We start from the raw sequence: 27,675 nt of genomic DNA on the forward strand, positions 1-27,675 counted from the left end.
AGCTTGCCCAAGGTCATCCAGCAAGTGCAGATGGAGGAGTGGGGAATCAAAACCGGTTCTCCCAGATTAGAGTCCGCGCACTTAATCACCACACCAAACTGGCTAGGGGGCCCTAGCCAAGGGACCCTTGCACCGCTTCAGCTTCCCCGTACCCTTTAATCATACCAGGTTGCTATAACTGTGTATTGGGAGGTGCTTTGACAACTGGAAGCACTGCATAAATTCTAAGTATGGCTACTATCATCCCATGTGGCTCATTTCATGTCTTTTTTGAAAAGTACCCTTCCCTGCACACAGAGAATTCGCCTGCGCGGGACAAACAGTCCATCTATCCTCTTTTTCCACGGCATGCTGGTTTTCTACACGCGAGGAGTTTGCTTTGTGAAGAAGAAACTCAGACAGGTGACTGTCCACCCGAAGCAGTGTCTTCCAGCTGACATTCGACTCCCTGACACTGCTCAAAAGCCAGAAACGTAACCCCAGGAAGCAAGTTACCTGCACTGAGAAATATGATTTAATGTACACAGAAACTTTCAAATATGGTGCAATAAAGTCTATATTTTTTTTCCTTGTTGCAGTGCGGGAAGTTCCCAGGCCTTGCTTTTGTATTTCCTCTTCTGGTAAGATTGGCGACCCAGCTGTTCAGAAAGCACCAAGCTAAATGTATTAGATTACTCACATTAAGGCTGGGATGGAAGCTTGTTTGCTTAGAACCCTTTTGGCAGCTTGCATCCTCAGCCGCACTCACCCACATGCATGAGCGACACCGGCGTGCTGCACAGGAGTCTAAGCTGTGCTCTCAAAGGCCAACAGCACGCTGTCGAGGTCTCGGTTGTGCCTCAAATATGCTTTTGACCGTGTGTTGCAAGGGTGGAAAAATCGGTAATAGCAGGAAATCCTTTGGCTGGGGAAACCTGACATTTTTTTTCGATCTCGTCATGGTAATTTCTGAGAAACTCCAAGGACCAAAGTAGATGGGGTGCTGGCAGAAATTACTGGGGGGGGGGGGAGATTTGCAGTGCAGGACATACCAGCAGGGATGAAAAATCAGAACCTTCTCCCTCCTGTTCCCTTGCCAAAGCAACTGCCAAAAGGAGGAAAAGGCCTTAAAATGGGGGGGGAGGTTTCAGATCCCCCCCTCCACCTCCCACGTCCTTTTACTTTAATTACATTTTTTTATAGTCCGCCATTCCCACAGGGACTCAAGGTGAATTCACATAGCGAGTCGGTAAAAAGGTTTCCTTGCTCGAAAGCCAGTTGAATCCGACTCTTAGGGGGCAGTGCTCGTCTCCGTTTCCAAGCCAAAGAGCCAGCGCTGTCTGAAGACTTTTCCGTGGTCATGTGGCCAGCATGACTAAACGCCAAGGCGCATGGAACGCCATTACCTTCCCACCTATTTATTTACTTGCAATTTCTTGTTTTCAAACCTGCTAGGTTGGCAGGAGCTGGGGCCAGAGACAGGAGTTCATACTGTCACGCAGCACTCGGGTCTTGAACTGCTGAGCTACCGATCTTCCGGTCTGCAGCTCAGCATCTTAACCTCTGAGCCACTGCAGCCCCAGTGAGTGAGCACCGGGTTTGATTCCCCACTCCTCCACTTGCACCTGCTGATGTGACCTTGGGTCAGTCACAAGCTCTGGCACAGCTGTCCTTGAAAAAGAGCAGTTTGTGTCAGAGATCTCTCAGCCCCACCCACCTCACAGGGTGTCTGTTGTGGGGAGGGGAAGGGAGAGGAGTTTGTAAGCCGCTCTGCGACTCCAAGTGGAGGGCGGGGTATAAATCCAATCTCTTCTTCTTCTTCTTCTTCTACCAATCAACAAAATGGGACAGTCAATAACCAATGCATTAGTATTTTAGAAGTCTGGAACCACCAAAAAGAACAGAAGAACTGCATAAGTATGACCGTGGCACACGAAGCTGTACAGAGTTTACACGGTAGGATCCGACTTAGAATAAACTATACATAGCAGTATAGACCAGAGTCCCAATTGTTTTAAGCCCCCCCCCCCCCCCCTCGACCCACTTGGGTTCTGCTGTTGTCACGTCTAATTCTATCTAGTGCTTTTTAAATTCCAGTCTCCCATCAAGGAGTTCGGGGAGGTAGACATGGCTCGTCACTATTTTACCCTCACAACTTCCTTATGAGGCAAGTTAGCCTAAGGACGTGTGACTGGCTCAAGGCTTCATGGCAGTGCAGGGACTTGAACTTGCGTCCCGGTTCCCCCAGATTAGAGGCCGCACACTTAACCACTACACCAAACTGGCTTTCCCATCCAAATACTGACTAGGACTGACCCCGCTCAGCTTCCAAGGTCTGACTTGCCGGGCCACCCAGGTCAGGGGCTCAGCTACATACCTATTTACCACCTTGCTGAAACCCTTTCCGAGAGATCAGGACCATTATATGCCCATATTACAGATTTTGGCTTATTTTGTTGCATTTGCCATCTCCTGCAGCTGAGTTGTAGAATTCCAGAGGCCTCGCCACAAGACCCTTCATAACGGAAGGGCCTGTGTTCACTTTGTTAAAACATCACGTTGTCGTTTGGACGTTTGTTGTTTTTTATTTTGAAAATAATAAAATATTTTTTAAGAAAAACAACAACGGAAGGGCCTGCAAGCTCTCAGACTTTTTGCAGGTGGTTCCTCGGCAGCACCAAAGATATTGTGGCTCGAAGTAAGCAGCTGCTTAGATGCCTTTTTGGGCCTCTACTCCTAAATCCTGCGAACCACACTCAATTCACAAGAACGTTTAAGGACAAGATTCCTTTCCAAGTGTCTCTGGCCATTCTTTTGGATTTTCCCCCCAAGATTGCACAACTTTTGATTCTGTTTTGCTGAACGGAATTAGCTCATGCAATGGGGCCTGCCCAAAGGAACTGGGAAAGGGTACAACTTAAGCACCACACCATCCAACAACTAGAGCTCTGGCCGATCCCACCGTCATCCTCAGTCCCGGGAAAGTAGGAGAGGACGTAGCGAAGGTGGGGGGGGGGGGGGGGGGGGGGGCGGCGGATGCTCTTGCCTGCTATGGGTAGCGACCGGAACGTCAGAAACTTTGCAAGACACCCTTTCCCAGGGTTTAGTTTTTGAAAATAGTTTTCTGGTCTGTCTGGAAACACCAGCCTTTGCTCCACAAGTGTGTCCCGCTCATTAAGCATTAATATATGGTGACTCCTTGAAACCAGTGGTTAAGGAAGTGCATCATGCGCCTGCTGAGGGGGGTTCTTGGATCTCATCTTTCTTTGTGACACTTCCAAGGTTCAGATCCTGACTCTGGAAAGAGATCAAGGGATGATGAGCCACCACAGAAATGCAGTTCTGCTGAACGGGTTGAGTCCGGAGGTGTGAACCACTCTCTTGATGCCTTCCAATTTGAATCTTACAAGGTGGAACTTGGGCATATCGCTTTCATCATAAGGACAGCCATGTAAGGTAGGTCAATGTTACCACCACCCCAGTGGACAGACATTTTGCCATTTTTATGCAGGGTGTAGTGAGCACCACTGGAAGACTGCAGGATGCAAAAATTTTACACATAAAAAACCCCAAAACTTTGTGTCCTTTCCTGAAACAAGAACACAGCACAGAGATAGATGGCTTGATTTTTCTCTTTTTAACACTTGCCTACAAATGAATCCTTCTTTTCTTCCCATCCTCTACATACATGTTAATTTTTATCCTGCTGGATACAGAATGCTAAACAGCTCTGTCCTTAGAGCAGACAACAGGTGAACGTACACTGATAAGGCTCCGGCTTCTGCCAAAAAATGCCAACACTTTGAAAAACAAAGCTAACACTAGTTCCAAAACTCAGATGTGGAAAGAGGGAGAAAGACATTCCTTTGGAGATTAATTTTGTAAGCGGGGAGTGGGGGGGGGGGAATGAAACCAGATTCCAACTTCAGGGTCTTAACATGCCCAGCACGGCAGTTGCAGTGTTGCCATGAAGCAGGTTTAGAAAGAGAAATACCCATTTCCTCACACCTGCAATTAGAAATGAAGACTGAGCGGCCCGAGCTTGTCAAATTTAAGCACTAGGGGACACGCAGCAACAGCTATGTTTCTTTAAGAAACCAAAAGCACATCTTAGGCTTTCTTTTAAAAAGTTTCCTCGTGAGCGAATACTTTCTTCTTTCACATTACTCACCACTTCCAGGTTGTGCTACCGAACGAGTGATCGCTCCTAATGTGCTGGAAAATCTTCATGGCTCTCTTCTTCGCAAGCCAGACCAACAAACAGTGAATGGCAGGAAAAGGCCTTGGGGAGGGGGGAAAACCACGTTTCAGGCCAACCGCTACCTTCGACAAAACATTGTGGCCCCGAATTAGATAGTCACTGTTTCAGACAGCCTTGATTAAGAAGGGGGGTGGGGGGGAGCCTGTGCCATGGCGCTGGAAAAATCCACTCGTGTAAAAAAACAAAAACAAATAGAGAGAGGTCAAAAGTTTTTAACGAAACGATCCAGAAACTCCTAGGGAAAAGCGTGTGCACAGCATATCCGCTAAATATTCCTTTTGTTCAGTTTTGCATAACAGCAGCTTACCAAAGCTTTCAAATCAACACCAGGCTTCTACGCTTGCTGTTCCGAGATTAACCTTGGACTTCCTTGAGCTTTTTTTCTTATTAATTAAACAAAAAATGCTCTTAAAGCGACAGGCATTCCACCAGTCTTTACAGAAGGGGCAGATCTCCGGCGAAGTTCAAACGCTCAGCCTCCTTTGCCTCTCCTGACAGAACGGCTTCCCCCGTCGTCCTTTCGGCCGCTCTGGATGCTGGGTTGCTGGTTGGCTGTCTATCCGGGCAATTAGCAAGCCACAAGTGTCTCCTCAGACGCCTCGCAGGCCGGACTAATCTCAGCATGCTGTCATTATATTGTACAACCCCGGCTCAACCCAAAGGGGAGGAGCGACGGCGGCAGCTGCTCAGCTGGAGGAGGCTGGTGGTGATGAAACCCGCAGGAGGTAAGTCCAAAGTTGAACAATCATCCCTTAACCCCTCGGCTTCCAAGCTGTGTGGTGATCTGTCCACGGCGGAACCTCCATGTTCAAAGGCAGAAGACCTCTGGACCAATGCTCCCTCTAAACTGTGGAGTCTTGTGAGCAAAAATTCTACTTTGTGAGCTACCGGCATGAAAGTGGTGAGCCAGCAATTTGGCTGCTGCATACGTTAGTTTGCTCTGGAGCCATCTTTACTGAGCGAAGACAAAAATGGGCGAGCCGGAGGCTAAGAAACTGAGAGCTAGCTCACACTAACTCAGCTTAGAGGGAACACTGCTCTGGATGCCAGATGGACAGGAAGCAGGATGGATCGGAGGGTTACAAGGAAGCTGCCTTCCTGCTCAGCTCGCAGGCTTTCCCCGAGGCATCTTGGCCGGGTGTTGAGGGAAGCAAGGTGCGGAAAAGATGGATGTTTGGTCCCATCCAGGAGTGCTCTTCTTTTGTAGGGTAGGAAGTGTTTGCGGGATAACGGAAGTAGGCTCATGGCAAAGCAGGTCTTAAAGGAAACGGGAGGCGGCTCAGTTCCTGCCGTTTCCTTGTAGCATGTTGACAGGGCCTAGTAACCTGCACAGAGCTCAGGTGTCCGGACAGTGCAACTTGATTCACCCAGCTACTTGCAATCGTTGCCAGGAGAAGAGAGCTTCATTCTGAATTTCTCTCAGACTCGAATTGCCAGGACTGGAGGCGGGCACGAGTGTGTGTGTGTGTGTGTGTGTGTGATGAAACAGAGGAGAAAAGGGGTGTGTGTGCACGCCCCGCTTAAAAAAAACAACCAATCAACATCCCTTCACTGTAACCCACAGATCTTCGCACACAGAGGCAAACATGTTGCTGCACGCTGTGATGTCCGCGTGGTCAGCCACCGAACGGAGGGCTGGCACATGTCTACTGGAGTGCGCACAGGGGGGAGGAGCAGAAGGTAAACACAGTTTGGGAAAGGAGGTGACCTGACTTCCAGAAGTTTTGAGATGCACTGCCTTCGCCACGTCTCAAAGGGCTGCCAGGAGGAGGCTTGGAAAGGGTGCAGTAGCCGAGTTGCTTCCCTATGTCCCACACCTTTTATGTTTGAAAGAGTTGAACCACACCCAAAAAGAGAAGGGGGTGGTAGCGCCAGAATCCACTTCCAAAGAAAACTTGCAAACACAGCTCGCTTTGCTCAATAAGTGCTTCGTTAATCAAACAGTAACAAAACTGTCTCAGCAGGCTACAATGTCAGTTGGCACTGATCAAATCCCTTCGCCCACCCATACAATCATCCCCTCTGCCTTTGCGCCAAACCGAAATTAAAGGTCAGTTTGGCGGATCTGGGACCAAGTCAGACCCCAAACATCAGCCGCCGGCCCCCCCAGCCCGGTCACTTAAACCAGGATCTGGGTGTGATTTCTGCAATAGACCAAATGCCACTGAAGGGTCTTCCCTGTTAGTGCCCTGAGGTTTCACCAGGCTTTAGCACAGGGGTGTCAAAGATAAGGCCCGGGGGCCGGAACTGGCCCGTCCAGGGCTCTTATGCAGCCCGCGAGCAACTGGTACAAGGGAGGGAGTGCTGGGGGGAGCCACTCCGATTGTGGCTTCAGAATGGCGAAACAACCTTATCTGCACCAGTCAGGCATTGTGGGAGTGTCTGCCTAGTGCTGCACTGCCGCCTCTCCAGCCCTCCCATGTGGGCTTTCCTCTGGACCCCCCCTCCCAGCCCATGTGGCCTTGCACTGAGGATACAACAGCTCAGAGCCTACCAGCTGCTGTCCTTTATACAGTTTATATCTCTGGTACCTGGCATTACGTTTTATGGCACACATGGTCCAGCCCGACAGAGTGACATCTATGTCAGATCCGGTGCTCGTAACAAATGAGTTCGGCACCCCTGCTTTAGCAGATCATTAGAACTTCACTGCCCCAACCTGGATGAGACACACGCATTGGGTGCAGAGAACCTCAGTGCAGTGTTTTACCTCCCTGTTGCCCCTGGTTTTTGGATGCCGTTTAGCCGTTGACTTAAATCGCCTCGACTCAAACACTGAGAAAATCCAGAGTGGAAGGCAAATGCGGAAAGGGCCTCTATTGCAGCCACACACTCACCCCTCGCTGCAAATGAAAAAGTCTATTTGCCTCCATTTCAGGTACTCTGAAGCAAGAGGCTTTATTTCCCAGCTGAAGGACAAGCTAGAGGCGGTAACAGTAGCCTGGCTTGCTCACCCGCCTCCTTGCTGACACTGCTTCTTCCTCTCACTGCTGCAAGGAAAGGAAGCAGGCACTTCATTCCATAACAGAGGAAGGAGGTTGGTAGCAACTAGTTGGCGGGGGGGGGGGGGGGATGACGGACGGACTGTGGCTGTAGCATATCAGCATCTGGTTCACTCGTACGCTACCAGTCATACGTGCAGCTTGAGAGTTCAGAACACTTTTCACAGCGCTGTTCTTGGTGTACATCTCTCAGAAGACTGGTCTTCCTTGCCAGTCATGAAGTTCCTGAAGACGCTACGCCTGTTTGCAACCAATCACCAAGTCGAGCGAGGGAAAGGACGAAAGCAGGAAAAAAGGTACGCCTTCTGCTGAGATTCTGCAGCTTCTGGTGTACTGTTTCTCCAACTCCTTAGCCTCTTGCAAGGCCCATATTCTCTAGGTGTTCCCCAGAGCTCCTTGAGCCCAGGAGAAACCTCATCCCTGAGCCCCTCTCAAGCTATCCGCCCAGGCCCCTCAAGCCACAATAACACAATAACCAATGTCAAGCATGTAACTGAGAAACTATTTCAATTTTTAGGTGCTGTCGAGCTTTTGAGGAGCACCAAGGATATCTGAAAGTCCTGCTGGAAGTTAAATTTCCTTTCTTATCAACTACATTGAACACATAAAGTTGCCTCAGACTGAATCAGACTCTTGGTTCTCCACAGTCAGTATTGTTCTACTCAGGCGGGCAGCAACTCTCCAGGTTCTCAGGCAGAAGTATTTCACATCACCCACTGCCAGGTCCTTTAACTGGGGGATGCTGGGGATTGAACCTGGGACTTTCTGCATGCCAAACAGATGCTGTACCTCTGAGTCATGTCCCTTCCCCTGACTACATTCAGGAGCGTCACCGCTTCAAATCTCAGGTTGGCTGTGGGAACGACTGGATGGTTTTCAGATTAACTTTCTGGTTCATAGAGCATAATGTTTATTGGTTTAATATGGCAACTACGGCAGCTGACAATCTGCAAGCAACTGATCTGATCAGGTCCGAAGAAGTCTGCCATCTGCTGTGACTGTGCTCATCTTGAGAGCCGGGTTTGATTCCCCGCTCCTCCTCCACATGAAACCTGCTAGGTGACTTTGGGCCAGTCACAGTCCTCTCAGAACTCTCTCGGCCCCACCTACCTCACAAGGTGCCTGTGGTGGGGAGAGGAAGGGAAAGGCGATTGTAAGCTGCTTTGAGACTCCTTCTGGTAGAGAAAAAGCGGGGTATTCAAAAGCAACTCTTCTTCTACTGCTTCAAAAGCAGCTTCATTAAAAAATGAAAGCACACAACGGGTAGAATGCCCCATCAAAGGCGAACTTTTTGGTATAAAAGCTCACAACAAAGAAGGCCGACACGCCGTATGCCTTCAGGCCTCCACAAACCGAGACCAATGAAAGATGAGGCTTACCATACCAACAACTTAGCCATACAATTTTGATCAATTATTTCTGGTATAAAACTCGCTTCGTGGCAACACACAGCCAAGCTTGATGACAGCCAGGATTTAAAATGTTAGAAGACCAATGAAAGGCGAGGCTTACCATACCAACAACTTAGCCATACAATTTTGATCAATTATTTCTGGTATAAAACTCGCTTCGTGGCAACACACAGCCAAGCTTGATGACAGCCAGGCTTTAAAATGTTAGAAGCATGACCACTGAGCTTATCACTCCCTCCCTGGCAACCTGGGAGCGCAAAAAGGAACAAGAACCACCACTGTTTCTCCACCCCAGCCTATCTTCCTCAGCCTCTGTGGCGCATCAGACTGAAAGCATCGGTTCCTCATTTCGTCCAGCAGCGATTGGTTTTCCCGGACTAGGCAAAGCCACCTGCTGCCAGAGCAAAGGGGGAAATGACGCTGGCTGATTCAAGCCATGGTAGCAGAAGGGATCTCTTGGTATGGGCAGCAGTGATGGAGTCTTTGTCACGGCCTTAGAATGCGGTCAAGGCAATGATAATCTGCACCGGCTGACCGACCTGAGGGTAAGTGAAAAGGCACCCTTCACCTCCACCGGCCTGAACAACGAAAAGACTTCCATCCAGAGGTACAAGACAGCATAGGTCCAAGCAGTGTTCCCTCTAAGCTGAGTTAGTGTGAGCTGGCTCACAGTTTTTTAGCCTCTGGCTCACACATTTTTGTCTTAGCTCCGGAAGGACGGCTCCAGCCCAGAGCAAATTAACTGATGCAGTAGCCAAATCACCTGGCTGCTCACAACGTTAATGCTGGTAGCTCACAAAGTAGAATTCTCGCTCACAGGACTTCACAGCTTAGAGGGAGCACTGGACCGTTCAAGACCAGTAGTATCTTAGAGACCAACCAGATCTTTGGGGTATAGGTTTCTGAGCGTCAAACCTCCCTTTGTCAGACAATTTTGTTGGTCATTAAGGTGCTAGTGGACTGGAACCGTGCTTTTCCACCGCAGACCAACACTGCCACCCAACTGAAACTGTAATGATGTACACAGCGTCACACAAACATCAAATGTCAAATGCCCCAGTGCACTTCTGTTCTGTAACAGCTTGGTATCAGACAACTTGATGACCACAAACTAGAGCGTACCTGTCTTGGACCGCGAGAGAAGGCCACAACTGGATTAACATGTCGACAACACTTTCCAAACCCTCTCCGCTTCCTCTGATCCAAAGAAGTATAAATAGCCAGCAGGCACCTGGTCATATGGCCACACCCTGTTACCTTTTAAGAGATGACTGTCTTCCATTGGATAAGAACCCCATGATACCCAAAGGTAGCTGTGCATGACCATCCAATTATGGCAATGCACTATGCCACAACTCCAGAACCACGTTATTAGCAGAGCTTCCTCGGTTCACCAAAGGCCACCCCCTGCTACCTTTTAAGAGTTTAGCCACACTCTATTGGTCCAGAACCCCACAGGACCCAAAAGCTTGAAACTAGATTGTCCATTTAAGGCAAGTTGCTTTGCTGCAGTGAAACCGGGGTACACCCTTTAACTCACCCACGGTTCAGAAAGCAATAAGGAAACTGCAAACCAAACAAGACACTGTATGTTCTGAGCAATAAGGAGATTTTAAGACAGGAAAACCGAAGCCATTAAAACACAATTCAAACAAACATCCATCTACCCCATTTCAGAGCACTGCCGTAGATGGACACTCAAGAGGCAAGAGTTTGCTCTGAACCAATGGGAAGGCAGCCATCTCTTATAAGGAAGCATGCTGCTGTAGCCTTGTGAACAGACTACAGCTATATTTTATACACTGGTGATCAAGAGAAGTTCTGCTGATCCTTTGAGAAGAACTCTGGAGAATGAACCCAGATGTGGCCTTCACTTGCAGTCCAAGGAAAGAACCACCTGCCCTTAAATCCAGGCTGTGCACTACCAACTATTTAGAAAATGGGTGTCTCTGGGCATTTGGAAATGGCTTTTTGTTTTATACTTCATTCGTCACTTGCTTTACACACAGACCTTTATTGGCATTACCGCACAAATAGAAATAAAATACACTGGAATCTGTGGTCAGAAAGAACGTCTCCTCCTAGAGGCCTGGTAGAGAAATTTTGCTACAGGTTCAATGATTTCGCTCTTATTTGAGGCTGAAAAGTATAAAGGTCTTACGATCCTCGGATCGACCCTCCAAAGGTAGCAGAAAAGGCTTTAAAAATACAGCACGAAGATCATCGTAAAATTTACAAGGCAAAATAACATGATTGTTATCTTCAATCTCACTCGTCCCACATGGACACAACCTATCTGTTTATGGAATTTTCTTAAATCTCCCCATATAACTTGCTTTACAGTAAGAGAAGCTGCAGAGATACAATCACTGAATGTGATCGAAAGGTCATGCTGTCTTTGGGTGGATGTATAGATGAATTCTTTCCGCAGACAATTATTCCCTGGGAACAGGGGCGCAACTGGGAAAGAAAAGGAGGAGAGGAACTGAAATTACCCACAAGGGCACAGTCCTCCAAGACGTCCTCTGGGCAAGCCATGCTGATCTAAACAAAGCAAACAACAAAACACAATAGTGATGTGGCATAGCTCTGGTTCATTTCAACATGGATTATTTCAGAGGACTTCCCCATGTTAATTTGTGGGGCTGGGATGCCATATGGATTGTGGGCACCGGGCATCAAAGGTTTCTGGGTAAACAAGGAGTGGGGTTTTGCTGAAGAACAAGAAAGCTGTTCTTTTTGGTCTATTTCGGTCTAAAATAGTTTTATCCATTAAAGAAATTAGAGGTTACCTAATCCCTTTGCAGCCCGAATTTATATTACTGGACTATTGGGCAGACTCACATATACCAAAAATGAGGCCAGACCTAATTTCAGTTTTATTAATGGCTGCAAAGGTTATCATTGCCAAAGGTTGGAAATCCTCAAATAGATTGTTATTGTCCTCATGGCGATTGAAAATTTGGGAGTATTATGCCATGGATAAAATATCCAAGGTAGCAGTTAATTCCAACTCCACATGTCAAAAACCTAATCTTCATTTGAAATGGTTACCGTTTCTTGAATATATGTTTAACTCTGAGTTTTCTAGATTTAATGTTCCTAAGAAATATTTTGATGTTTTTCACCATATGTAATTCATTTCGAAGATTGATTTAGTCTTTGTTGTTTCCTTACTGAGTGAAACTATTGTTGTAAAACATGTAAGTTTGTATTCATGTTGAGTGAAAATAAAAAATATATATAATTAAAAAAAAAAGAACAAGAAAGCCATTTGACTTCCTTGCCACATTACACATCCTCAGGCTACCTGTGGAAGCCCATCATTGATCTTCAGCCTAGAGAATGTTTTCTAATTTTGCATCCCTGTTGTGCCTCGGAAGTCCCATCTTGGGCAATTCAGACCTGAGGTTATTTTCACACCATCTTCTGTTTCCTCACATCAAATATTTCCATGCAAAATGTACACAATTTTAACATTACTTGTGCGCGACAAGGAATCAGCATCATACAGTTCACATATACATTGCAGGCCCTGTACGCAATATTCCATAAAAATAGCATATAAAAGCTATCCGACATACAAACGAAAGTACCAAACTAATTGTGAGAAGAGGAGAACCGGAATAATGGACAAAAGCAGAAACAAACATAAAGGGAAACAAAACAGGCAATATTTGCTCTTCTCTGCTTCCGAGATATTCTGTGGAATGATTACTACATTACTTCAGAGGTGAAATGGCACAGAGCAGAGTGGATTGCAATAGTCTGGGAGCCACAAGATAAAAGGAGATGTCTCCCATAACATATTAATCACAAAGCTATCCAAACGGAAAAGATGTCAGGAAAACCTTTCTTTTAAATACAATGAAATGCTGTTTCAGGGGTAGGGGAAATTGTTCAGTCGCACAGTCGAGTCCGACTCTTCGCGACCCCATGGACCAGATCACGCCAGGCCCTCCTGTCTTCTGCCGTCCTCTGAAGTTGGCTCAATTTCATGTTCGTTGCATCGATGACACTGTCTAACCATCTCATCCTTTGCCGTCCCCGTCTTCTTTGACCTTCAGTCTTTCCCAGCATCAGGGTCTTCTCCAGTGAGTGCTCCCTTCTCATTGGGTGGCCAAAGTATTTGAGCTTCAGCTTCATTATCTGGCCTTCCAGGGAACAGTCAGGGTTGATTTCTTTTAGGATTGACTGATTTGATCTCCTTGCAGTCCAAGGGACTCTCAAGAGTCTTCTCCAGCACCATAGTTCAAAAGAATCTATTCTTTGGCGCTCGGCCTTCCTTACAGTCCAACTCTCGCAGCCATACAGGACTACTGGGAATACCATTGCTTTGACCATGCAGACTTTTGTTGGCAGGGTGATGTCTCTACTTTTTATCATGCTGTTTAGGTTCGCCATCGCTTTCCTCCCAAGGAGCAGGCGTCTTTTAATTTCATGGCTGCTGTCACAGTCTGCGGTGATCTGAGATCCCAGGAACGTGAAGTCTGTCACTACTTCCACGACTTCCCCTTCTATTTGCCAAGGAGTGATGATCTTGCCATGATCTTAGTTTTTTTGATGTTGAGCTTCAAGCCCACTTTTGCGCTCTCCTCTTTTACCCTGAGCAAGAGGCTCTTTAGGTCCTCTTGTAGGAAATATCCTACGTTAACAAACCCCTCCTTGTGAAGGGAATAAATGTGGGGGTCCGGGAACTGCAACCAGTGGCTCTAGAGCCAACTGTGGCTCACTATGGAACCAAATCTGGCTCTTTAAAAGCGAAAACCCAGTTCTAGACATATTGGAGGGGCAGATGCTAGAGCAGGGGTGTCAAACATAAGGCCCGGGGGCCGGCCCAACCAGGGCTTTTGTGCGGCCCGCAAGCAACTGATGCAAGGGAGGAAGTGCTGGGGGGGGAGTGGGTGGAGCCACTCCATTGTGGCTTCAGCACAGTAGAACAACTTTGTCTGCAGCAGTCAAGCACCGTGGGAGCATCTGCCCAGCATTGCACTGCTGCCTCTCCAGGCCACCCATATGGGTTTTCCTCTGCACCCCCCCTCTCAGCCCATGGGGCCTTGCAGTGAGGATACACCACCTTGGAGCTTACCAGCTGCTGTCCTTTAGACAGCTTATATCTCTGGTACCTGGCATTATGTTTTATGGCACACATGGCCCGGCCGACAAAGTGACATTTATGTCAGATCCGGGGCTCGTAACAAATGAGTTTGTCACCTCTGTGCTAGAGTGTAACCAGCATGGGAAGAGAATGGCAGGCAAAGGTTATTATGGGACTGAAAGGCTTCTTTGAAATGCTACATAGAAAGGGAAATGATATAGGTGAACAGTGGGCAGGAATCCAAGGGCAAACCTCGCACAGATTTATGCAAGGGCAGTACAACAACCTTGCAGGGTGCTCTCATGCATATTCATCACTTACAGTGAGACGTCACTGGCGCCGCTTCCAGCAAAGTACTCACAACAAGCAGTGTCTGAGCTGCGGAAACTTTATGGCTTATTAGGTAAAAAGTAAAGGCAAAGGTTCCCTTGCTCGAAAGCCAGTCGAATCCGACTCTAGGGTTGCGGTGCTCATCTCCGTTTCAAAGCCAAAGAGCCAGCGCTGTCCGAAGACATTTCCGTGGTCATGTGCCCGGCATGACTAAACACCAAAGTGCACGGAACGCTGTTACCTTCCCACCGAAGTGGTCCCTATTTATCTACTTGCAATTTCTTGCTTTCGAACTGCTAGGTTGGCAGGAGCTGGAACTAGAGATGGGAGCTCACTCCGTCATGCAGCACCCGGGTCTCGAACTGCTGAACTACTGACCTTCCACAGCCTGCAGTTCAGTGTCTTAACCACTTGAGCCACCGCAGCTTATTAACCCACATGTTAATTATCGATAATGTTAAGTTGTGCCGTTTCAGGTATACAAATGGGCTCTCTTCTTCGTTGAACTCTTGCCCTGAATTTTGACAACAGTTCAGCTTTTTAAAAGGTTGCACACTTTATATCCACGTGCCTTGAAAAAAACAAGAAAAGCAATGCTCCCTCTAAGCTGTGGAGTCTTGTGAGCAAAAGTTCTACCTTGTGAGCTCCTGGCATTAAAGTTGTAAGCCACCAATTTGGCTACTGCATAAATTAGTTTACTCTGGAGCCATCTTTCTTGAGCTAAGACAAAAATGTGTGAGTCGGAGGCTAAAAACCTGTGAGCTAGCTCACACTAACTCAGCTTAGAGGGAACACTGAAGAGGAGTAAAAAAAATTACCTCGTCAGAGGAACCCAGAACCTGGCCTGCGAGGAAAAATTCGGGAAGACAAAACCAGCAGCACTGCTATGACATCTTTTAAAACTCTCCCATTAAATCAGCTCCACGGTTTGACAGCACGGATGATGTCAGTAGTGGCCAGGGCTTCCTCTCTTTCACATTCATACCCTGCTGTTAGCAACACGTAGCAAATCAACAAGGCAGAAGCAAACAACAAAAAACGATGTATGTGCAGAATCAGAGCCTGGCTTTTGAGTCAATAAGCCACAGATTGTTTAAACACCGTAATGGTATTCCCCCCCCCACACACACACCAAACTCCACAGAATTCAGTTCAGGCAAGAGAAAGCTGGTAAAGACGCCCAGATCTGTATCTGAATGGGCAGAAGCAGGGGAATGGATGAGAGTGAGCAATTAGGTTCAATCAAGTCAACATTTAATCATCCAGATGAATGGGACCAGGCCCTTTCCTGAAGGCACAGGCACTCACATGATTGTTTTGGGGTTCTGCAGCATGCAGGCTTTTGGTCCGAATGTGGTTACTGGGCATGGTCCATGCAAGGAGCGGGTCCTCCTGAAAGAGAGAAAAAAATGCAATAGTTTCAGTTCCTGGTCATCTCAACAGTTTGCCTCTTGGAAGCGCTCGCTGAAAAGTGCATCGGCATGAAAAAAGGTAAAGGTAAAGGCTCCCTTGCTCGCAAGCCAGTCGAGTCCGACTCTAGAGTTGCGGTGCTCATCTCCGTTTCCAAGCCGAAGAGCCAGCGCTGTCCGAAGACGTTTCCGTGGTCATGTGGCCGGCATGACTAAACACCGAGGTGCACGGAACGCTGTTACCTTCCCACCAAAGTGGTACCTATTTATCTATTTGCAATTTCTTGCTTTCGAACTGCTAGGTTGGCAGGAGCTGGAACTAGAGACGGGAGCTCACTCCGCCATGCGGCACACTCTGGTCTCGAACTGCTGAACTACCGACCTTCCACAGCCTGTTCAGTGTCTTAACCAGTTGAGCCACCGCAGCTCCTTTAACGGCATGAAAGGGGACCGTTAAACTAGCTGCTTAGACAGTACAAATGAATCATGCTTTCGTTCCACCCTCCCTGTAGCGAGCTGCGTTCCCCTTCAGCAGTCTAGCGTTTTTCTGACTATGTGATCCCCTTCCTTAACTAAGCTTATACTCCTGCATCCAACAAAACTCTGTCCTTGTGCTTAAAGCCCTTCATGGTTGTGTTCCTTCCACACACCATTCTCCTCTCGCATTCCAAAACATCCCTGCCTGTGACCTTCACTCCTGCAGCTCTACTAACCATCCAACGGTCTCCTGGCCCTTCAAATTGCTCCACCCATTCTCCCTTGCTGCACCAGAGGAAGAAGAGGAGATGATGATGATGAGGAGGAGACTGGATTTATACCCTGCCCTTCACTCAGAGTCTCAGAGCGGCTTACAAACTCCTTTCCTTTCCCCTCCCCACAACAGACACCCTGTGAGGTGGGTGGGGCTGAGAGAGCTCTTTCAAGAACTGCCCTTTCACAGACAGCTCTTGTCAGAACTATGGCTTGCCCAAGGTCATCCAGCAGCTGCAAGTGGAGGGGTGGGGAATCAAACCTGGTTCTCCCAGATAAGAGTCTGCACGCTTAACCACTACACCAAACTGGCTCTCCACACCAAACTGGCTGGAACTGCCTCACAGAGCACGCTGGTGGGGCCACCCCTCACTTCCTTTACACCACCCCACTCAAAACCCACTTTCCCCATGGAAGTGTTTGGCCCAATGCTTCAGTTCTCCTTTCTATTGAGATTAAGCACATGCCCAGGCTAGCCTAGTCTTATCAGATCTTGGAGGCTAAGCAGGGTCAGACCTGGATGGTACTTGGTTGGGAGACCTCCAAGGAAATGCAGGGTTGCTATGCAGAGGCGGGCAATGGCAAATCATTGAACATCCCTTGCCTTGAAAACCCTATGGGGTCGCCGTAAGTCAGCTGTGACTTGACGGAACTTTACATAGACACTTCTCTTCCGGTGCTGTATGATAAGCAGATATAAGGCCATTGATGGTGCTATGTAAGCAGATAACAAGAACAAGGTATTATTAACGATCATCGCAATAAACCACAACAGCAATTACCTGCAGGATCAGACTACTGCCGCGTTAATTTTAAGAGGTACACAGCTGCTGCTGTACCGCTGAACAGGCCATCTACAGCCACAGAAGTGATTCAGCCAGAAAAACCAAGAGTTGTGTCATCCTGACACACAAGCTATAGTTTTAATGACTAACAGACACACACTTCTCATGAGTGTAGATTTCTACAGTAAATATTCTGAGGTCAGCTGAGGAACTAATTATGTCATTAGAGCTTCAAAGGAATGTCAGGCAACTCAGGTACATTAATACTACACACACACACACACTGCACCAAACAACAACACTCACAAGCTGAGTTCTGCAGCTTGCAAACGGGAGGAAAATTCAGGTTTCACTCGTCACAGGATGCTACACAAATCACTGAAGCTTTACTCTCCTCCCTCTGGAAACTTTATTTGGCAACCCACTCCGGTTTCCAAGAGTTATCTATTATCAGCAGGCCCTGCCTAGAGATGTGAAGGCCCGGAAAAAAACTGGGAAAATTCGGGGAAAAAACATTTTTTTTCCATTTTTTCCCCTGAAGCCTTTTTTGTTTTTTTCCGAAAAATTGGAAAAATTGAAAAAATAAAATAAAATAAAATAAATTGATTATGAATAAAATATTTTAAGACAAGGTGTTCAAATATTTTCCAAATCATTTCTTAAAAATATGTATGGTATCAGATTGATCTAATTTCTGTGCACGGAGGACAAGCAAATCCTAGGTTACAAATTGAACTCTCCAATGCAAGAACAAGATGCATTTCTTCCTTTAGGAGGTGCTATTGTCAGAAGAAAAGAAAAAGGTTTCAGTTTTGTTTTTGCATGTGGGAGGGTATTCTGTTTGTAATAATTGTTTGGATACACTATGTTTTTAATATGCTAGTTGTGATAATTTCATGCCAAGTAAAAATGTCCATAGTCATATTTTATGTTCCTAAAGTAACAACTTTCAATCTAGAAAAGACAAAAGAAATGCTAATGTAGCATTTTTTTCAATTTTTCAGAAAATTTCCGTTTTTTTCTGGGGAAAAATGGGTTTTTTTCCGAGCTTCAAAATTTCCGGAAATTTTACATCTCTAGCCCTGCCTGTCTTCACATTTTTATTTATTTATTTATTACTCTGATCTGATTTCTATCCTGCCCTCCTCGCAAGCGGGCTCAGGGCAGGTTACGAAGTCACATAAAAATTGTGACCTAACACAACAATAAATGGAAATTTATCGATAAAATTAACATTAAGATCCACTATGCAGTCGACCAGAGTGAGCTTGTCTTGTTATCAGAGGTTGGATGGAAATATTTCAGAGTGGCGCCGCTGGATAGTTCGCCGAATTAGAATCAGCGCTGCCAGTATGGGACACCAAGATGGATCTGGACGTCCAGTGCCTCGCCTGAAAGCCCGGCGGAACAGCTCCGTTTTACAGGGCCAAAAAAGCCCTTGCCCTGGTTGAGGCCGACTGGACATCCTTTGGGCCAGGGACAGCTAAAAGATGTTGGTCGCTGGACCATAAAGCTCTGCAGGGCACATCCTTCTATCCAGGGCTTTTTTTGTAGAAAAAGCCCAGCAGGAACTCATTAGCATAATAAGCCACACCCAAAACCAGAAATTCATTAGCATATTGGCCACACCCCTGACATCACAACTCATTAGCATATTAGACCACACCCCCATGTCACCACACCCACCTTTTGCTTCTCATTCTGTTTACTTTGTTGTCAAAACCCTGGGCTTTTTTTGTAGCAGAAACTTCTTTGCATATTAGGCCACACACCCCTAATGTAGCCAATCCTAATGAGTTTCTGCTGTTAGGTGTGGCCTATTGTATTAATGAATTCCTGCTGGGCGTGGCCAACTCAGGAGCCAGCCAGAACTCCGTTCCTGTGCGTTCCTGCCCCAAAATAGCCCTGCTTCTATCACATTTCTGTCCCACCAGGCTAGAGCACGTGGCTCCCCTCACCTCATTTTATAAGGACTAGAAACTTTTTTCAAATGGAATTTTCAAAAAGCTGAGTTCTGCATTCAATGAATATTGAATACCAAATGATTCCATGGGAAGCTGCCTCACGGCTGTTACTCCATCTAGACCAACACGGTCTACTCTGACTAGCAGAAACTGCCAGGAACTGAATCTGGTGCCTTTGGCGTGCAAGCCATGTTCTCTGCCACTACTCAACCACAATCCCCTCCCATACAGACTTGCACACCTGTTTATACAAAATCAGACCACTGGTCCACTTAGTGTTGACTACTTTGTCTGGCAGCAGCTCTCAAGAGTCTTAGGCATGGCGTTTTCCAACATCAGCTACTTGAGATCCTTTGAGAAGCCAGAAAATACACCTGGAACTCTTGTGCAGTCTCACAGAATCTGAGCATACACACTGCCTTCAGTATGATGTTAGAAGGCGACCGTGCGTGTCGTTCAGGCCACAAACGACCCTCTGCCAAAGCAGGGGAACAGAAGCAATGCAGAAACTGTACCCTAAGGCACCAGGGGGCTGCACACATCCTGTCTCAGGACAGACAGTCAACGACAGCCTCTCTCGTCCTCCTCTCTCCCCACAAAAAGAAGAGCCAAACAGAAACATGTGATCTGACTTTACTGCACACTGGAATTTCTCTGCCTCAGCATGCTCCCCACAACGTGATGGAATTACGTCCTAGGGTTTCATTGGTTGAAGGCTATGAGGAGGAGAGAGAGAGCAGTACACCATCACTATCCATGGCATTTTACAGAGTGCGAGAAGGAAGGCCTCTGCCCCGAGCAGCTTACAGCTGAAAACCTAAGCCAAAAAAGTCAGCCAAAACGGATGAAGACCAATGCTCCCTCTAAGCTGTGGAGTCTTGTGAGCAAAAAATTCTACTTTGTGAGCTGCTGGCATGAAAGTTGTGAGCGAGCGATTTGGCTCTTGCATCAATTAGGTTGCTCTAGAGCCCTCCTTCCTGGGCTAAGACAGAAATGTGTGAGCCGGAGGCTAAAAAACTGTGAGCTAGCTCGCACTAACTCAGCTTAGAGGGAACACTGATGAAGACTATGCATTTATGGGTCTTCTGCTTTTGGCAATCCAGCCACATGACCCACCACCTCTGACACTTTGGACTCTTGAGCCATAAAGAATGTTTTCATTGATCACGGTGACAAAACTCATTCCAAGCCACCAAGGTACGTACTCACTTTAATACGCACTTCACCAAATGTTTAGCAATCAAGCAGGCATGCCAGGTTTAAAGATTAAAATACTCATGAGGCATCCCTCTTGGGAGCTTCAGAAACCTTGTTTCAAGGCAAGCAGTATGATCTCGTAAAATTAAAATACACCAGAGATACAGGAAGTGTAACACATATGACTAAGTTAGCCTTGCATGTAAAGTGGTCACAAGTTACTAGTCCACAAGCTTTTTTCTTCTTCTGCCTAATACTGAATCAGACCCTTGATCCTTCAAGGTCAGTATTGTCTACTCAGACTGGCAGTAGCTCTCCAAGGTCTCAAGCAGAGGTCTTTCACATCACCTACTGCCTGGTCCTTTTTAACTGGAGACATCGGGATTGAACTTGGGAACTTCTGAATGCTGAGCAGATGCTCTACCACTGAGCCACAGTCTCTCTTCTTTTACTATCCCACATTTTGGTACATGACTATCTTAGAGTTTTCGAGAGTGTGTGAACACCCTCCTAGAAGAAAGCCTGTTCTTTTTAATTCCCAGACTGGTTGCCCGAAAGCAATTATGACACAACGTAGGTCAGCCTGGAATAAGTGCATGAACAGACCGACAGCATGTGTTCTAACTCCAGACAGAGATCATACTAACTGGTAGTTTGTGCAATTAGAAAGGTACAAGCCGGCTGTCTTGGATCCTTTCCCAAGGACTGCCGTCTGACCTCTGGCAGCTCATTTAATCCTAATCCAATTCTTCCCCCTGCCCTGAACACTGATATTTTCCTCATGGCCGAAACAACAGAGAATTTGGTGCCCTTTAATATTTAAAGGAAGTAACAGTATGGGCGAACAATGCTTTCTTATCGCAATGGGGGGGGAAATGGTATTTTGGAAGCACGGGGAAACCTGCAGGCTGTGTTTTCTGACCAGTCAGGACCACAAACACAAAGAAAAATCACATGGCAAACTCTAGGGATAGCCGCTTCAGCATCTGCAGACTTTTAACCCCGGCATTTTGTCCAAGCTCAGAAAGAAGCCAGCCAAAATGTTTTAATGCTTACCCAGTACAGCTCATGGCTGTCAAAACCAGTTGACAATCTGGCTGCTGCCTTCTGTGGCAAACAAAGTTTCATAATGCTTCTCAAAGGCAGGTCTGTGTATACGGCCACACAGGGCTTTTTTTTGTAGAAAAAGCCCAGCAGGAACTCATTAGCATAATAGGCAACACCCAACAGCAGAAATCCGTTAGCATATTAGGCCACACCTCTGACAGCACAGCTCATTGGCATATTAGGCCACACCCCACATGTAACCAGAAGTGTGGTCATCCAACCACACCCACCTTTTGCTTCTTATTCTGTTTACTTTGTTGTCAAAACCCAGGGCTTTTTTTGTAGCAGGAACTTCTTTGCATGTTAGGCCACACACCCCTAATGTAGCCAATCCTAATGAGTGTCTGCTGTTAGGTGTGGCCTATTATGCTAATGAGTTCCTGCTGGGTGTGGCCAACTCAGGAGCCAGCCAGAACTCCGTTCCTGTGCGTTCCTGCCCCAAAATAGCCCTGGGTGTAGTCGTGGTTAGATTATGACCTGGGAGATCTAGGTTTAAACCCTTTCTGTATTACAAAGCTTGATTTCAGCCTAATCTCTCTCACAGGTTTGTCGGGAGGATAAAATAAGGGAGGAAGAACCACATATGCTACCTCTGAGCTCACTAGAGAAAGGACAGAATAAAAAATTATCTAGATAATAATATGACTGTAGGAAGATACCTGCTGGATCCGACCAAAGATCTACCTAGTCCAACATCCTGGTTTCCACAGTGGCCAATCAGATGACTCTGGAATGCCTACAAAGAGGCCATGGAGGCACAGCCCCCCATGTGGTTCCCCCCACCCCCTCCACCCCAGCAACTGGCATTTAGAGGAACACTGCCTCTAAAATATGGTGGCTCCATTGGGCCACCATGGCTAATAGCCTTTGATGAAGAGAGAGGGAGATTGGATTTATACCCCGCCCTTCACTACCCGAAGGAGTCTCAGAGCAGCTTACAATCTCCTTTCCCTTCCCCTCCCCACAACAGACACCCTGTGAGGTAGGTGGGGCTGAAAGAGCTCTCTCGAGAACTGCCCTTGAGAGAACAGCTCTGAGAGAACTTGTAACTGACCCAAGGTCACACCAGCAGCTGCATGCAGAGGAGTGGGGAACCAAACCTGGTTGTCCCAGATTAGAGTCCACGCTCCTAACCACTACACCAAACTGGCATTTATCCTCCATGACCGTGTAGCTGTAACCAGAGAAGGCAAGAGACCGGCCAAGCCATTATGAAGGCTGACTAGCCTTGAGTTCAGATCAAGACGGGTAGCTGTGTTAGTTTGTCTGCAGCAGTAGAAAAGAGCAAGACTCCATCTGAAGAAGTGAGCAGTGACTCACGAAAGCTCGTACCCTGCCACAAATTTTGTTAGTCTTTAAGGTGCTACTGGACTCTTGCTGTTTTCTACTCTTGAGGAGTTAGCTTAGGCAGCATCGTAAATGATCGTACCACCTTTTGAAAACCAGCTTCAAAGTATTAAGCTCTGGACTCTGCATTAAAAAAACCCTTTGATTCTCTGCTTTCTAAACTTGGGATCCAATACTAATTTCTTCCCTAGAATGGTGTAATCACAGGGTTCCCAGTCATAAGACACTTTTCTAATAACTTTAAAAAGCTGTTCCGTAACTATTCTAGTCATCCCCGGGCGTGAAGATCAGAGTAGATGTTAAGTAACAGGATGACACAGTCATGACTATAGAAGCGTACTGTCACAGACAAACTAAGGAGAGATTCTGAGTTCTGGCCTGAGGACCACCAGGGATTTACTAGAGACCCAATTACCTGAAACTTACCAAAACCTGACCAGAGATAAAACTCCTTAGAACATAAGCTCTTGACAGAAGTAAAAACGGGGAACTCTGTCCATGTATCTTTCCATATATTTATTACAAAGGAACAGCAAAGGAAAAAAATTAGTTTTTATACCCTGTTTTTCACAACCCAAAGAGTCTCAGAGGGGCTTACAATTGCCTTCCCTTCCTCTCCCCACAACGGACACCCTTGTGAGGTAGGTGGGGCTGAGAGAGCTCTGAGAGAACTGTGACCGACCCAAGGTGACCCAGCTGGCTTCACGTGCAGCAGGCAGTGGGAATAAAACCCAGTTATCCAGATTAAGAGTCTGCTGCTCTTAACCACTACAACCAACTGGCACAGACACAGGTAGCAACCTGACACCTTCACATCATTAGTAAGTCTCTTCCTTGTCTGCAACTTTTGTCCTCTTTTTTTTGGGGGGGGGGGGGGAGGATGGGGACAGCACAACCTCAAAGGGAATCTTCAGCCCAGGGAACGGTTCTCAGCACCACCAGAATTACGACTGTTTTCACTGAATACAACCATAGTTTTGACTTTTCGTTTCTCACAAGAATAGGGACCTCAGGCATGTTGGCTTCCTTTAAGGCTGAGAGATAGGATCAATGATAAATCTGGATTGTCTAGGCCTGTCACAATATATCACCATCAACATCAGTAACTTGACGGTGACGACGACATCTCAAGCACGTCAAGGATGCCAACGTGACCAATGTTCCCTCTAAGCTGTGGAGTCTTGTGAGCAAAAATTCTACTTTGTGAGCTGCTGGCATTAAAGTTGTGAGCAAGAGACTTGGCTACTACATGAATTAGTTTGCTCTGGAGCCCTCCTTCCTGAGCGAAGACAAAAATGTGTGAGCCGGAGGCTAAAAAAATCTGTGAGCCAGCTCACACTAACTCAGCTTAGAGGGAACACCGAACGTGACACGTGTCTCCGTCCTCCTCTGGATGCTTTCAATGTGTCGAGGAACAGAACGAAAAGAAAACTGGGGATGAAAGGGATTCTGTTCTGACTTAAAAGGAATGCCTTTCTGAAAGGACACCTCTGTTAGAAAGAAAGACGATGGGGTTCAGCGGTACAGGATTGGCCTTGCACGCAGAAGTCTGCAGGTTCGATCCCTGGCACCTCGAGGCAAAAAGATCAAGTAACAGCTGGCGTGAAAGACCTCAAGCCTCTGATTCTGGAGAGCTGCTGCCCATCAAAATAGGTAATACCGACTTTAATCAAAGTTCCAAGTTGATATGAAAGACATCATCAGAACCAGAGGTCATTTCGGGGGGGATCGTGGGGGATCGCAGTTCCCCCGGGTGAGGTATGGAGGGCGGGGCACATGACGAACCCCCGCCCCCTGCTTCTGGCCGCCCCGCTTCCGGCCTTCATTCAGCCAGGAGGAGGCAGGAGAAGAGGGAGGGTAAGTTGCTTCCTCCCTGCCTCTCCCCACCCCTGCCTGTCTGGGGCCAGCGAGGGCCTTCGCGGGGCTTCCTCGCACTCCCGCCGGCCTTGCAGGTCCACCGCCGGGCCCCTCATGGGGCTCGGCAGTGGATCTGCAAGGCCGGCGGCGGCGGCCGGGACCGTTGGGGGCGGGGTGTGTGGCCTTATGACACACGTCCGGTGATGTCAGGGGGTGTGGCCTTATGACACACTTCCGGTGATGTCAGGGGTGTGTGCCATATGCTAATGAGTTATGCTAATGAGTTCCCCTAGCTCTTTTTCTACGAAACGACCCCTGATCAGAACAGATAATACTGACTTTGACAGTCCCGGGGTCTGACTTTGTATGTAAGGCAGCCTCATGAGTTCAAGTGAAACAGCTGTGACAAGATGACTACAGTTCAAAATATGGCCTTCACATATGGCCTGATCCACACATGCGGTAGAACGAGATGGTACAACGCTAAGGCGGTACGGTAGACATTACTGCTTCAGACTATGCATTTGAATGCACCCTTGTATAAAAAAGACTGCACGCATGCCTGCCGAAGAGAAAGATTTCTCCCTTCCCACCACCTTTTTCTTTTAAACTTGGGGGTGTTTTAAAATATGATGGAACATTCCAATATTCTGAATGTATTTGGAACACACACACCCCATGGCCTAAATTGACAGAACCCAATTTAGAACTTTATCTCATTCTGAGGCATGTATGGACCAAATGGCCCATCCATTGTTCCAATCGGGGCTCTTTTTGTAGAAAAAGGCCAGCAGGAACTCACTAGCATAATAGGCCACACCCAACAGCAAAACTCATTAGCATATTAGGCCACACCCTGACAGCACCACTCATTAGCACATTAGGCCACACCCCCATGTTACCAGAAGTGTGGTCATCCAGCCACACCCACCTTTCCCTTCTTATTCTGTTTACCTTGTTTGTTGTCAAAACCCAGGGCTTTTTTGTAGCAGGAACTCCTTTGCATGTTAGGCCACACACCCCTAATGTAGCCAATCCTAATGAGTTTCTGCTATTGGGTGAGGCCTATTATGCTAATGAGTTCCTGCTGGGCGTGGCCAACTCAGGAGCCAGCCGGAACTTCGTTACATTCCTGCCCAAAAATAGCCCTGGTTCCAATTCATGTAAAAGCGATCTAGCTCCCAAATCTTTTATCTTCAAAGAAACCAAGTCATGTTGATATGTCTGTTAAAAAAAAATGTCTGTGTACTGCAGAGGATTCTGGGGCATGTTCAGCACCACAAGCATAGTTAACACAAGGCATATATTTTAGCCATGCTCACTGGGCCTCTTCACATAGAACGCACATGACACTCTCCTGCAAATCTAGATTACTGGGCAAAACAGGTAACTGTAAGGAATCTGTCCCTCAGGGATGCTCATCTTTCGCTGCTGATCTTGTACCTGAAGGACCTATTATTAGTTCCCAAAGTTCTCCAGGCCACAGTTAGAAAATGACTGCAGTGAAGATTTGTGTAGCTCCCCCTATGTGTTGAGTGACTGTGATAATGGGCCAATGGAATGATCTCTCTATTTTGTATAGATCAAGATGCGTAGCCATGTTAGCCTGTCTGTAGCAGTAGAAAAGAGCAAAAGCCCAGTGGCACCTTAAAGACTAACAACATTTGTGGCAGGGTAGGGAGCTTTTGTGAGTCACTGCTCACTTCTCCCGTGATGAAGAAGAAGAAGAAGAGGAGGAGGAGATTGGATTTATACCCCACCCTTCACTACCGAAAGGAGTCTCAGAGCGGCTTACAAACTTCTTTCCCTTCCCCTCCCCACAAAAGACACCCTGTGAGGTAGGTGGAGCTGAAAGGACTGCTCTTTTTCAAGAACAGCTGTGCCAGAACTACGGCTTGCCCAAGGTCATCCAGCAGGTGCAAGTGGAGGAGTGGGGAATCAACCCCGGTTCTCCCAGATTAGAGTCTGCGCACTTAACCACTACACCAAACTGGATCAGAAGTAAGCGATGACCGGCGAAAGTTCATACCCTGCCACAAATTTTGTTAGTCTTTAAGGTGCCACTGGGCTCTTGCTCTTTTCTGTTTTGTACAGTTCCTCCTTAAGTTGCATACAGCATCACTAACACAACAATTCAAACATAACAAAGGAGGCCAGTTGTGTGTGTGGGGAGGGGAGAAGCCAGTTTTAAAGCCTGTTTGCTCAGTTTTCTTAATTGCTACTAGCTTCCTTCATTCTCTACCAAGTCAATTGAACTGTGAAATCGATTAGACCTCACCTTAACTTCTGGTCTAGTCAGTTTCACTTACAAGGGAACTTTAAAAAAAAAAAGACACAGGAACAAACACAAGGTATTTATTTAATGCCGATTATTTGCTTCAAGAGGTCCTGCACAGTTGGTACAAGCAACAGAGACGATGTGACAAACTTTATAAGGGACAAGAGTGGTTCAGAAAATGCACTGTTGACACAATACCGGAAATTCATAGTTTTCAGGCCCACCTGTCTCTGCCAGAAATTCGAGAGCTGGGAGGACACTTCACATTGCAGTTAGGTGACCAAGGAAACCCAGGGGAAATTTCATTTTTATATTTTTGCTATATATGCATATTGCTGTTTTTCTAATGAGCTTGGGGGAGTGCCACGGGCAACTCATTTTATCCCCCTAACTATCTTAAGAACATGAGGATACTGCCTTGCAGGATCGGCTGAACTGACCCATACAAAGCTACACTCCTATGCCCTTCTAAGACCATTAAGTCAGCGGGCTTTGAAAGGCGTAACTCTGCTTAGGATGGTACGGCTAGTCTAGAATCCCACTTCTCTGCCGCTAAGAAGTTTCAAGAGAAGATGAACCAGTCTGGCGTGACAGTCAGAATGCTTGGCTGGAGAGACCCGTGTACAAATTCCCCACTCAGCCTCGAACCTCTGTCCATCCAGCCTGCATCCCAAGGTCATTGTGAAGATAAACTGAAGGATGCACACTGCCCGAAGCTTCTTGCAGGATGGGCGAAATAAAAACAAGACAGCTGGCAAAAAGACAGACGAGTCAGGAGCTGCTAAACATTTCCCTTGTCAACTGCTTGCCACCTGGAAACAAGTTTGGAGTCCCAGTTAGAGGGAAAGGCTGAAGTTCCTTCCACATGCTGCCTTCCCCCCTGAAATCTCGTCTCCCTG

At 47.0% G+C, this 27,675-nt stretch overlaps 1 protein-coding gene across 2 annotated transcripts in view; it reads right to left on the bottom strand.

Moving 5' to 3' along the window:
* The window catches only part of NADK (NAD kinase), a 63,343-nt gene that overhangs the window by 24,188 nt on the left and 11,480 nt on the right, over window positions 1-27,675 (bottom strand). Inside the window, exon 3 of one of the 2 annotated variants that reach the window (XM_015417957.1) lies at window positions 15,391-15,474. In XM_015417957.1, the coding sequence (XP_015273443.1) occupies window positions 15,391-15,474 (84 nt within the window). Of the gene's footprint in view, window positions 1-4,150; window positions 4,582-15,390; window positions 15,475-27,675 lie in introns of those variants that run through there. The other variant, XM_015417959.1, reaches the window with a different exon arrangement.

The sequence above is a fragment of the Gekko japonicus genome, unplaced genomic scaffold (genome assembly GCF_001447785.1).
Source record: "Gekko japonicus isolate JY-2015 unplaced genomic scaffold, Gekko_japonicus_V1.1 scaffold893, whole genome shotgun sequence".
In the NCBI taxonomy this organism is placed as follows: domain Eukaryota; kingdom Metazoa; phylum Chordata; class Lepidosauria; order Squamata; family Gekkonidae; genus Gekko; species Gekko japonicus.